The sequence below is a fragment of the Gymnoscopelus braueri genome (assembly GCF_963280865.1).
Source record: "Gymnoscopelus braueri genome assembly, chromosome: 7".
Lineage (NCBI taxonomy): Eukaryota > Metazoa > Chordata > Actinopteri > Myctophiformes > Myctophidae > Gymnoscopelus > Gymnoscopelus braueri.
Window position 1 is genome coordinate 51,738,431 of NC_137608.1, and position 13,282 is coordinate 51,751,712.

The following is a 13,282-nucleotide window of genomic DNA, read 5'->3' on the forward strand; positions in this document are numbered from 1 at the left end:
CCATGCCGTAAAATACAGGACAAGTTGACGCATGTGTGACAGAGAGAGAGAGAGAGAGAGAGAGAGAGAGAGAGAGAGAGAGGAGAGAGAGAGGCAACGAGCCGACGACACAACAACTCCATGGATTATAGAAGGAAAAACCTCCTTGGTTTAACATGGTATTTCATATAGTATAGCAGCCTATAACGGACCAGGTTATTATTATATGGCTATTTGATCCATGCAGCCAGAGGAGGAGAAAAAGCACTCGACGGTTAACTTCAAGCTTTTATTTATTTGCCTCATAAAAATCGCAACCCGTGCTTTTAGGGGTCCAGGTCACATTGGAAGAAGACGAACACGTGTATAGGAGGAGAGGACAAGTTTCTGTTTCCTGTGATGTCTGTGATGATTTATTCATCATCTCTCTGTTATTATAGCCTATAATTGGATCGATTGAGTTAATTGGAGAGGAGCAGCAAACACAAGCAGCTGGATCTGCGGTGTCATTAATCCAAAGCGGATCATTAACATATTAAGGGTCTTTATGGTGAATTAAAGTCAAGAAGATGATGGAGTTGGATTTTTTCGCCGCAGAGACGCATCATCGTCAGACTCAGACCACCCGGTGTCTCTCAGTCTCCTCCGGCCAGCGGACAGGAGACGCGTCCGGTGGTCCCGACGCCGGTGGAGCGACACTGACAGAGGTCACCAAGGACAGCCAGGAGAACCGGACCTTACTGATGGTGGCCATGATCCTGTTGGACCTGAACAAATGCAACAACCCCGGCGTTAACGGGGGCGACGACAACAACAACGGGGGAGAGCTGGTGGACAAGGTGGACCACCAGGTCAAGGAGGCAATGTTTGACCCGCAGGTCAAGGGGGGTCGTGGTGGTGGTGGGGGGGCGACCGAGCGGCCACCAGACCCGGTGCGCCCCCGGTTTGGTGGCGGCTCGGTCGCGGAAGAACCAGAACCAGAGCCACCCCGGTGGTGACCCCCTCCACCGCCGCTGTGACAGTACTGGCGGCCAAACAGTCACGGAATCACAGGAAAAAGGCGTTATCATTGACCTCCTCCTCCTCCTCCTCCTCCACGGGACTACACGACTCTAATTCTTCACCCGAGAAGAGGCACCGCTGTCCCTTTGCGGGCTGCGGGAAGACCTACGGCAAGTCGTCGCACCTCAAGGCGCACCTGAGGGTGCATACGGGTGAGTGTGGGTGCATGCATGGGTGAGGGTCATCTGAGGGTGCATACGGGTGAGTGCGTGCATGGTGAGGGGTCATCTGAGGATGCATACGGGGTGAGTGTGGGTGCATGGGTGAGGGGGCATAGAGTGTGAGTGGGTGAGGGTCATCTGATGGTGCAATTGCATACGAGTGAGTGTCAGTGGGTGCATAGATGGTGGCTTTTTCAGGTGACTCACTGACATCTGACAACAAACCATCCATGACCATGTCTGATCAATAATGTTGCAAAATACACGAAAATAACGTTTCTTTTGCTAACACAATTCTCAGTTTTTTCATCTCCCCACATTGGCTCAGCTGTTTTACCTTTACAAAGCTCGCTCTCTCTCTCTCTCTCTCTCTCCTCTCTCTCTCTCTCTCTCTCTCTCTCTCTCTCTCTCTCTCTCTCTCCTCTCCCTCTCCCTCTCCCTCTCTCTCTCTCTCTCTCAGAAACTGAAACGTGATATTTATTATGCTCGTGTTTAGGCGACAGTTCATGTCAACTGACACAGCTAGCGTGCCAAGGAGACAGAGAGAGAGAGAGAGAGAGAGAGAGAGAGGAGAGGAGAGAGAGAGAGAGAGAGAGAGAGAGAGAGAGGGGGGGGGGGGGGACACACGATGTTCCTGCAAATGAATTACAGATTATAGGAAAAGGAAGGGGCCTTCCTATGAAATAGCACAGTTGGGGGGTTGACCGCAGCTGTGTGTGTGTGTGTGTGTGTGTGTGTGTGTGTGTGTGTGTGTGTGTGTGTGTGTGTGTGTGTGTGTGTGTGTGTGTGCGTGCAGGGCCGTTTTTATGCACAGGCAATGTAGGCAAATGCCTATGTCCTGTCGGGGGACATAGGCATTTTTTGAAAGACAATACTGAAAGACAAACTACAGTACAGAATTAACCAAATTAACCAAATTAATGTAACAAAAACACCCAAAGAAGCAATAAACCCGGTATAAAACCGAAAATTTTCGCGCGCGCACATGCACGGGGGGGGGGGGGTCTGAAAATTGGCCTTTGCCTAGGGCCCATTCTGACATTAACACGGCCCTGTGTGCGTGCGTGCGTGCGTGCGTGATGTTGACACGCACACAGATTATGTTCTGGGAACGTAGGCCTGTAGACTATAAACGCCACGCCCCATGTATATGTCTGCATGTGGTAAACCACTTTATTCAGATATTAAGTTATCTAACACTACTAACACCACAACAAGGTCACTTATTATTATAGGCTACATATCCCTTGTGGTCTATAGGCCTAGATATTAATCAGGTGCTACATGCTTTTTTAATAAGCATGTTATTTAACATTTTTATTGAAGTTGGAACAAGGCCAAGCATAAATTATGTTTATAAAATCGACCTATTACACTATTATACAGCATAATAGTGTAATAGGTCTATTACAAATGATCTAAGTATTATTAGTAGTACACTACCAATTACATTATTATTATTTTCTATTATAAAAATTGGCAATTATCAATGTAAATGATAAAAAACTAGAAAAAGTGCTCCTCGGAGTACAGTATCCGCCAGGTCAGGTAGGTTATTGTGGGCCGGCAATGTTCGGAAATCAGATGGATCCGTCTTGATCACTTGACTTAATGTGTAATGATTTGTGTGACGTTTTGATAAAAGCTGAAGGATTAATATATTTTTTTAAATCACATAAGTCGGCCACCTGGTGGCGCTATAAAAGGCAAATGTGAAAAATGCAGGGCAAAGGTTTTTCCTTGGCCTCTAGGGAGTGTGCATACAAAGTCTTACACAGATCCTGATTCAGGATGGAATATGAAAAATCTGACAGACCTCTTTGGTCTAATGACAATAGAGATACTGTGTATCGATTAGCGTGATGTTTGGACAAAATCTGTAGGAGTAGGCCTACTGTCAAAAAATGTGTTTAGCACAAATCGGCCTGTTGGTGGCGCTATAACAGGCCCATGTGAAGAATTGGGGGCAGAGGTTCTGCTCTGGCATCCAGGGAGTGTGTGTGTGTGCACAAACATAGGCTCGGCCATGCGTTCGGCCTGGCGGAGACAGTGAAGATAATCGGTTGTTTATCTATAGTAGCTTAAAAATCGTCCGAGAGAGCATGTAAGGTCACATGGTTACAGTGACCCGGACATGATGCCACATAGAAGCATTTTGTCTCTGTCGGGTGGAAACCTCATATGTCCAAAACTGTTATTTTTCAGGATTCAAATTCAAAAATAGCAACAGTAGCAGATCTACAAGCTCCTTAAGGAGTAGCAACAATGTTGCTGTTTTTGTGTGATGCTGTAGTATGATCAAGTAGGGCGTTAATTTATGAAACAAAAACACGAAAAGTCCGAATATGGAGATAAGAGGTTTTGTGATATGAGTCAACAAACACATGCGGGTCGCTGTGACATTGCTGGCTGTCTGTCAGTGGTGGGAAAAAGTACTCCGATCTATTACTTAAGTAAAAGTAGCGATACCACAATGTAAATACTCTGTGACAAGTAAAAGGCCTGTGTTCAAAATGTTACTTGAGTAAAAGAACAAAAGTATTGGCATTAAAATATACTTATAGGAACAAAAGTAAAAGTACTAAAATGGTTGAAAATAGCAGATCTGCAAGCTCACAGCATGTCGCAATGCGACGCGTTGTGAGCTTGTAGATCTGCTATTTTCCAATAGCTTAGCTATAAAATAGGGTTAAACTGGTTAATGCATGTTTTATGATATAATAATTTATATCTGCAAAGTAACTAGTAACTAAAGTTTTCAAATAATTGTAGTAAAAGTGCGATATTTGCCTCTGAGATGAAGTGGAGTAGGAGTAAAAGTATTGAAAATTGGAAATACCCCAGTAAAGTAAAAAAAAAATTTTTTTTTTTTACTTAAATACAGTACTTGAGTACATGTACTCAGTTACTTTCCTTTCCATACACTGCTGTCTGTCCCCACATGTTCTCATGGTGTCCGGAGGTAACCCTCTCTCCCCCTCACCCCGCCCCCTTGCACCACTACAGTTCCTCCTACGTCATCATCTCTCCCGGGTTGTAAACAACACGAGAGAGAGAGACCACGTGGGTGGAAGGGTGGGCGTGCGAGAGAGAGAGAGAGAGAGAGAGAGAGAGAGAGAGAGAGAGAGAGAGAGAGAGAGAGAGAGAGAGAGAGAGAGAGAGAGAGAGAGAGAGAGAGAGAGAGAAGAGAGAGAGAGAGAGAGAGAGAGAGAGAGACAGACACACACCACGTGGGTGGCTGGGGGGGGGGCGTGCAGCTAGTAGTTCTGTGTGGTTTTATTATAAGCCAGATTTAGAGGCTTGTATAGGATGTGCTATTTTTGTTTTGCATGCATGGAGTTTTTTTGGTTGTTGCAGTCAGGGGTGGAAAGTAACTAAGTGCATTTACTCAAGTATACTGTACTTACGTAGCTACAATCATTATTATATTTTTTACTTTGCTGGAGTACTTCCATAAATTCCACTTCAATAATTTTACTTCTACTCCACTACATCTCAAAGGCAAATATTGTACTTTTTACTCCACTATGATTATTTGAAAACATTAGTTACTTTGTAGATTTTGATTATCATTACAAAACCATTTCAGACCTATATGTATACTTTGGCAATTTGAAAATAGCAGATCTACAAGCTCACAACACGTCTGCTATTTTCAAAGGATTTTTAAACATTTTATACATTTGAAAACTTGTGAAATGGGACCTTCTGCATAATGAGTACTTTTACTTTTGGTACTTTAAGTACATTTTGATGCTTGATGCCTATACCTTTGTACTTTTACTCAAGTACATTTTGAATACCGAACTTGTACTTGTAACAGACTATTTCTACAATAGGGTAGGCCTATTGATACTTTCACTTAAGTAAAACATGTGGAGTACTTCTTCCATCACTGGTTGCAGTTGATCATGTGTGACTGTGTGTCTTTTATGACATTGGTTCTCAAAGTGGGGTCCGGGGACCCACAGGGGTCCTTTGGGGGGTACCAGGGGGTCCCCAGCAAAACTAGATAATATGGCGGCACAATCATTTTAACCACTTTAACCACATTTTTCAAAAATGGCAGATCTACAAGCTCATAGCGCGTCACTTCCTGCCGCGATATGAGCTTGTAGATCTGTTTTTTTATTTTAATCCTGACACAAAAATATTTTTTCAGACAGACAGCCAAAAAAACACCATCATTTTGGGCGTCCTTGACATGAGAAAGTGTGAGAACCACTGTTTTATGAGTGTGTGCCGTACTTATGACTCAGTATTTGTCAGTCTGTTAAAAGTTTTGCCAAATTGTGTTCCTATAAAAAGTGCTGTGACAAGCAGGACTGGTTTCCTGCTAACAATTGAGAAACAGCTTCAGTTGACATTGTTGATCAAAGCTTTTTGTACTCTAGTCTGCACTGCACTCATTCTGTGTTTTTGTTTGTGTCATTGATTGATTTTCATTAGATACAAATGTGGAGCCTTCATGTAAATGCAGACAATATTACACCAGCACCAAAGATCACATTTCATTGCTGTCGGGCAGAAACCTCTTATGTCGGTGGGCGGCCATAGCTGAGTGGTTAGTGAGCCCGCCTAGGGAGCCAGAGGCCCTGGTTGCCCCAGGTACGATTCCAGGCCACGCCAGCATATGTGTCGATGAAATGAAATTTGTCCCTGAGCAAGACTCTTAACCCCTAATTGCTCACAGGCCCTCATTGGAAACAAGCCCGCAAGGACTTTCATGGACGTCCTGTTAAAAGGAATTGTCCATATTCAAACTTTTAGTGTTTTTTCTTAAATTAACGCCCCTACTTGATCATACTACAGCGTCACACAAAAGCATCATAAGTAGCAGATCTACAAGCTCAAAACGCAGAGAGAAGCAACACGCTTTGAGCTTGTAGATCTGCTACTCTTGCTATTTTTGAATTTGAATCCTGAAATGTAACAGTTTAGGTAGGACATATGAGGTTTCCACCCGACCGAGACAATATATAGTACGATGCTTATTTCTAATGATATGGATGTGGATTAGGCTCCTCATGCAATATAAAAAAAAAGTGCAAGTCAACAGCAAAGAGATAAAAATAAAATAATAATAGACCAAATAAATGACAATATGAATTCAACTACAATTTATTTTATAAAACAAAACAAAATAAATAACTACCCCTATTTAGAGTTTAATGAAAGCATGTTAATAATATTTGTCCATATATCTGTTTCTGTCTAACTTTTTTCCATTTTCTCTCCCTCTTTCTTGCTCAATTGTGTGTATGTGTTGGTACATATGGTACGTGTGTGTGTGCGTGTGTGTGTGTGCGTGTGTGTGTGTGTGTGTGTGTGTGTGTGTGTGTGCGTATGTGTGTGCGTGCGCTTTCCTCCAGGCGAGCGCCCGTTCGAGTGCACCTGGCCGGACTGCGGCAAGAAGTTCTCGCGCTCGGACGAGCTGACGCGCCACTACCGCACGCACACGGGCGAGAAGCGCTTCCGCTGCCCGCTCTGCGACAAGAGCTTCATGCGGAGCGACCACCTGACCAAGCACGCCCGCCGCCACGCCGGCTTCCATCCCAGCATGCTTCAGTGCTCCTCCACCGGCGGCGTCGCCACCAAGAGACGGCGGTGCTCCGTGTCCGTCTCCTCCACCGACTCGGGGGACCAGAGCCCCGCCGGGCTGTGAATGAAACACGCATGTGATACTAATTTATAGTAGTGGTTCTCAACCTGTGGGTCGGGACTCCCAGGCCAGAGGGGTCCCCCCAGTGCCCACATGATTTTTTGGGGGGGGGTCCCCAGATGACAGTTAAGTGACAATTTAAAGACTTTTAAGACCTTTTCAAACGTAAAATTAAGGAAAAGTAAAGAGACCATTAACTGCATCAAAAGTGATCAACAAACTATACAATAAAAACTGGTCAAACATTGGCCAAATGGTCAAAGAATATAATATATTTTATATTATATTATATAATATTTTTTAAATAGCCGATCTACAAGTCAAACATTTGGTCAAATCCGTCCTAAGAAGTCACCCGTTAGCCGTCTTGGGAGTGAGAAAGCGTAGCCTGGGATCCAGTGTTGTCCAATGTAAAACTCGAGTCACTTCCTGACTTGCCTACGTAATTGAAATAGGAGTCAAATAGGAGGCTGGCCAGACTGATAAGCGAAGTGAGAAAAAATGAATCTGCCTAAGGTAGTGAATCAGGCTGGATCCCAGGCTAGAGAATGCGTTGCATACACGCACCAATACAAACGTGCGGTATATCTCCCACACAAATGCCACATAGTTGGACCGCTGCCTTTTCAACGCCACGGACTGACGCTAGTTAATGTACATGTTCAGTACTTTAGTTGCCTGAACTTACCTGACTGTTCTATCATTTGCCTTTACCCACTAAGTTATGACATAGGCATTACTGATCATATATTTATCAAAACTCTCATTGTGTAAATATTTTGTGAAAGCACCAATATTCCCACATACATAATATCGATGTCAAGGTATTCGGTAAAACATATATTGTGATATGAGGGGCGCTCGGGTGGCGCAGTGGTAAAGTACCTGCCCACCACCGCAGACTGTAGGGGTTCGAATCCACCGTGCAGTGTTGATTCCGTCGACTAAAACTAAAAACTAGACTAAAATGTTACTGAGGGACTAATGGAGAAGAGATCCAGTAGAACTAAAACACAAGTCATTTTATGTTTGGTTGCGCTCGGGTGTTGCGCTCTGAAAATAGCTGATCTACAAGCTCACCACGCGTCGCGCTGCGACGCGTGGTGAGCTTGTAGATCAGCTATTTTCAGCATGCAACCAAGTGTAAAATCAGGCATTAGGACGCCATCAAGGCACCGCCAAGATACATTTTAGTCGACTAAATCAACTGTAGATTTAGTTGACTATAATCTTATGATATTTAGTCAACATTTCAGATGACTAAAATATGACTAAAACTAAATGGAATTGTATTCAAAAGACAATTGACTAAAACTAAATCACAATTTGCTGTCAAAATCAACACTGCCACCGCGGTGCCCCCGGCTTCGTCGAGCGTCCGTACGAACGCAATTGGCCCGTGTCCGGGGGAGGGAAGCCGGGAGGGTAGGATGATATTTGTCACTGCACCCACGGGCTGGGGGGACCGCACCTGTGTTGGGCGGGAGGAGTAGGACTGATGCTCTATACGTCCTCTCGGTGGGGGCTCCTCACTGGCGAGGTGAGTCAGTAGGATACGACAGCAGTGACAACACAGAAAGGTGTGTGTGGAGGAATTAACTGGCATAAAGACTAAATTGTGGAGGAAAAAAAATAGGTACGGAATATTTGCCCAGCCCTAGTTTTAGGTGTTTGAAAAGTTTCCTGGGAAATAAATGTAGTTTTCACGTACAGAATAAAGCCATAAACTCTGTATTTACAGTACAACAGCCTCTTTAAAACCAAAAATGTTCCCACTTTCCACAATTTTCCCTAATCTTTCTATCCTTGTGAAGACTCACATTATTTGGTTCTCACAAGGAGAAAAAGTACACACACACACACACACACACACACACACACACACACACACACACACACACACACACACACACACACACACACACACACACACACACACACACACACACACACACACACAGTTAACTTGCCACTGCAAGACAAGGTGAATGTATAAGTATTGTTATCATGTAAATAGATTGAATTAACTATTTTGTCAGATATTATAGCATATTGTACTCAACTAGAGGGTAATGATAAGGCAACGTTTATGATATGGAGAATTAATGAGCGTGGAAATTTCATTTACTTCTGCAATTAATTTAATCAGGTTTACTGCTGGATGATAGACTATATAGCCTACATGTAGCTGGTGTGTTTCTCAACTTGAAAATGAATGATATCATTGCATTAAAGTAGCACTATGTATCCTCCTCCACCCCGGATTTGAACCCGGTTTCCTGTGCAAGTGCTGACATTGTTTTACCATTGAGCCAATAGAGCCGGCCTGCTTGCTCAGAGGATACAATATTGTACTTAATAAGCGGGAAACTTAAGATTGGAATCTTCTTTTATGCCTACCTGGATATTCATACATACATATGGTGAAGGGAACACAGTACGATTCTTTAGAGTTAATTTAACTCTGAGAGTGTACAAATTTAACCAAATGGACCCTTATCTGTACACTCTCAGAGTTCAAAATGGATACGTCATCACTGAGGATGTTACTGTGAAAGAGTGACTTATGGGTCCTAATTCACACAAAGAGGGCGTTGTGCCCTTTTCAAGTTTTGCCAACGGCACCAATTTCTGTGCACTTGAATGGATAACTTTTATTTTAACTATTGCCACTTCCTGGTGTTCATAATAATTCATAACAATATCTGTGTCAGGGGATAATGATGTTATGCAAGTTTACTGCCCCCCCTGGTGGTAACTTGGAAGCACAACATGTAGCACAGGAAAATAAGGTTTTGTGTAGGCCTTGTAAATCTTTATCCAACTGTGACAAATCTTACAAGCATTTCTCACGCTTGTTGTATAACAATAATTCCTCGGTCATGTAGTATGTATGCATATGTCTGGCAAAAAAAAAATGTATTTAATATTTTTGTTATGTTCATTTCTTTGATGAAAATATTTTGTATAACTGCTAATGGGGCTGAGAGGTTTTGACACTTATTTGCCACGGAAATGTATCATAAGTGTTGAAGTAGTGTATAAAGTTAGATATTGTTAAATACGCAAAACTCAATCTGTAAATATGTATTATGATGATCAATGCTGTCTTAGTTTTTTTTATTAACAGCATTACATGGCAACTGTGATCCTATGTCAGTGCCTTTCACAGTGTGAAGTTGTAACTTTTGACGCTACTGTACTGTAATCCAGTGGTTCCTAAACTGGGAAACTGGTCGGGACTCCCAGGGGGGTCCACCAAATTATTTTGTGGGGGTCCCCCGATGGGGGGGGCTCACAACGTCTCGCAGTGCGAGGCGTTGTGAGCTTGTAGTTTGGCTATTTTCAAGGTTTATCTGTGGAACCGAGTCAAACTAAATAATGCCTACAATTTGACAAGTGCTTGTCAGGGTGGGGGGTCCCCAGTTAAAATGTGATTATTTTGGGGGGGGGCCCCTGTTCGAATATGATTATTTTGGTGGGGTCGCGGCCTGAAAGGTTTGGGAACCCTTTGCTGTAATCAGGGAACGTTATCATCACAGACCCTGCGATTTATCATCACAATGTTCATAGCTCTGTAATTACTGGTCAGAAACCCTTTAACATTAAAATGACTTTCATTTGTTAATGATACTCTCTGAAGTTCATCCTTACACGCCAGGTCACACCACCATTTCTATACCACTGAGGAGCAAGGTTTTAAGCCACATGAACCCTAGCGCCCCTGTGGCGAACATTCGGCGGAAAATAGCAGATGTAACAGCTTGTAGATCGGCTATTTTCTGCAAAAGAGATTTGGTGTCGAGGGGAAACGGTAGTGGACCTTGCATAGACACCTGGGGGACACCGGACAACAAAGTATATCGTCTATATGTCGGGTGGAAAGTCCAAAACTGTTACCTTTCAGGATTCAAATGCAAAAATAGCAAAACAGATCTACAAGCTCGAAATAAGTCGCATATCGATCTGCTACATTTGATGCTTTTGTGTGACGCTGTAGTATGATCAATAGAGCAGGAACAAACCCTCAAGAAGACCCTTAGTTTTTGAGATACCCTTACCCGGGGTAGAACAAAATGTTAAGATGTCTCCTTCATGAAATGGATTGTCACAAGTTGTACTTTTACAGCAAAAGTCATGAAATTCTTCAATAAAGGGAGTGCCAAGTTTTCCACATACTGGTTGGATTTACATCATATTTGCACAGATTGTCTACACGATAGGACCCCTACACCCAAAGCAACCAGGAAAATATGTTAAAATAGGCTTGTATTGTGGAATCAGCAGGGTTTTATAGGCTCTTAGGTCTTGTTAAAGGCAGAAATATACAAGTATTTTTCCCGAGTTACTTCTAATCCTGATCTAGTAATACAGTAAAATGCCTACAAATACAACCAAATGACTGCTTAATAACAGGGAATACAATTTGACACCAGTGTTTTACCCAGCCCCTTCTTATTCATATGGAATCTATGATTCTCAGGTAGGCCTAATATCTCTACACCTCACCAGCAGCAGGAATGACATAATATTGTTCTATAAGCCCAAACAGCCTAAATGCAATATGGCTTAAGTAGGCCTACATAATGCAGAAAACACAACTTATTCTTAATGAATAATCATCAATCAGCAGCTTATGGAAAACTATTTGGCCCCTGGTTAGTCAGTTCCCCCACACTGCTCAAAAAAGTAAATAAATATATTAAATTGAGAATAAGCTGCTGATTGATGATTATTCATTAAGAATGGCACACGGCTCTACTTAACCGATACTGACATGATACTGACATGATACTGACATGACATGGACATGATACTGACATGATACTGACCATGATACTGACATGATACTGACCATGATACTGACATGATACTGACATAGCATGGACATGATACTGACCATGATACTGACATGATACTGACCATGATACCGACCATGAATCATGGTCGGTATCATGTTAAAAACCGTTCCAGACCACGACTGGAGCGGCGTTCAATATACAGATAGGAGGTCCCCGGGCTCAGGGACCTTTTAAACAAGCAACACACAGAAGCGTAAAACTGTATATTTACTTGTGGCGACGGAAGAACAACCTGTTCTCCGCCATGGTGATTTCAGAGCAAATTCGACTGTGTTAGCAGGCCCGTGGCCTTCAGGGAATTTATCTAAGTCTGGTCACCATCTGTAAGCCCTTTAACCCTTGCATTGTGTTAGAAAACTGCATCCACTTGTGGTGTTAGCGGGTCAAATTTGACCTGTGATTTAAATCAGCCCAAAATACTCAGAAAATAAGTATTTTCATTATAATTTTTCTCCCACCTCATAGCTGACTTGTAATGCATTCATATCCATGTAAACACTTTTTTAAATATTATGTTGGGATAGGGCTAGGGTTTCATATTTCAATAAATCTCGTTTTCTATTATAAAAATGTTAAAATTCACTCATTAAATTTCCTATAATGAAGGCAATTGATAATGATGTTATCTAGCTATAATAGAATAATTAAGAATAATAATTAGAACACACTTGCAAAAAAATAATAAAAAAAATACTTGTTTTCGTTTTGTAACTTTAAAATATGTTAAAATTATTAAAAAATAGTGACACTAGTGGTGTTAGGGTCCGAAATGACCCGTATACCATAGAAGGTAAAAAGTAATTTATTTTTCATAAACTCAAACTTTCTCACTCTCAAACATGTAAACATTGAATATTGACAATTTGGGGGGGAATTGAGCCACACTTCTTTGCCGGGTCATTTCGGACCCTAACACCACAAGTGTCACATTTTTTTTTGAGACCATCAGAATTAATTAAAATGATGATAAATAATTTTGTTGTGTTAAAATGGCTATTTCTGAGGATATCATGAAGCCTCGTTCCAATAAAGAAATGTAAAGGGTACTTTTTACCTATTCAAACTTGAAAACGGGTCAAAAAAGACCCTAACACAATGGAAGGGTTAATAACTTAATCCCCTACCATAATATCCAGTCCCCGACTTAAGACAAACTATGGATCTGAGGATATCACAGTTATAAGAAAGGCAGGAGGCAGAGGGGCCCCCTAAACTTACCGGCCCGCTTCAACAGAAATATCAACTTGACCTTCACTCAGTCAAGAGACTCCACTGAAACAACCTATCTTACTCCTCTGACTAGAGAAATGCACTGAAGCTCATGTATTTTACAAACCCACTACATCCCCAATGCCTACCACCCAGAGAATTATTGTTACTCTTAAGTCCAGTCACCTAGGGATAATGAGCCAACACATGCAAACCGTATCACTCTTTACGCCACCATGCCAACCCACAGCACATCATCATAGCACACTGTCATTGCAAAACAACTCAATGCTCACAATTCATTGCATACCAAACATTACACTCCAAAATCATTACTCAATACATTA

At 42.2% G+C, this 13,282-nt stretch overlaps 2 protein-coding genes across 2 annotated transcripts in view; both read left to right on the forward strand.

Annotated features, from left to right (window-relative positions):
* Nucleotides 1-13,282, forward strand: part of LOC308087919 (H-2 class II histocompatibility antigen, E-S beta chain-like) — a 662,842-nt gene that overhangs the window by 495,490 nt on the left and 154,070 nt on the right. The gene's annotated exons all lie outside the window — the stretch shown is intronic.
* klf9 (Kruppel like factor 9) lies at nt 89-7,822 on the forward strand. Its single transcript, XM_080432465.1, is given in 3 exon segments — nt 89-956; nt 959-1,193; nt 6,575-7,822. Coding segments are annotated over 3 exon segments (933 nt in total). The 5' UTR covers nt 89-551; the 3' UTR covers nt 6,868-7,822.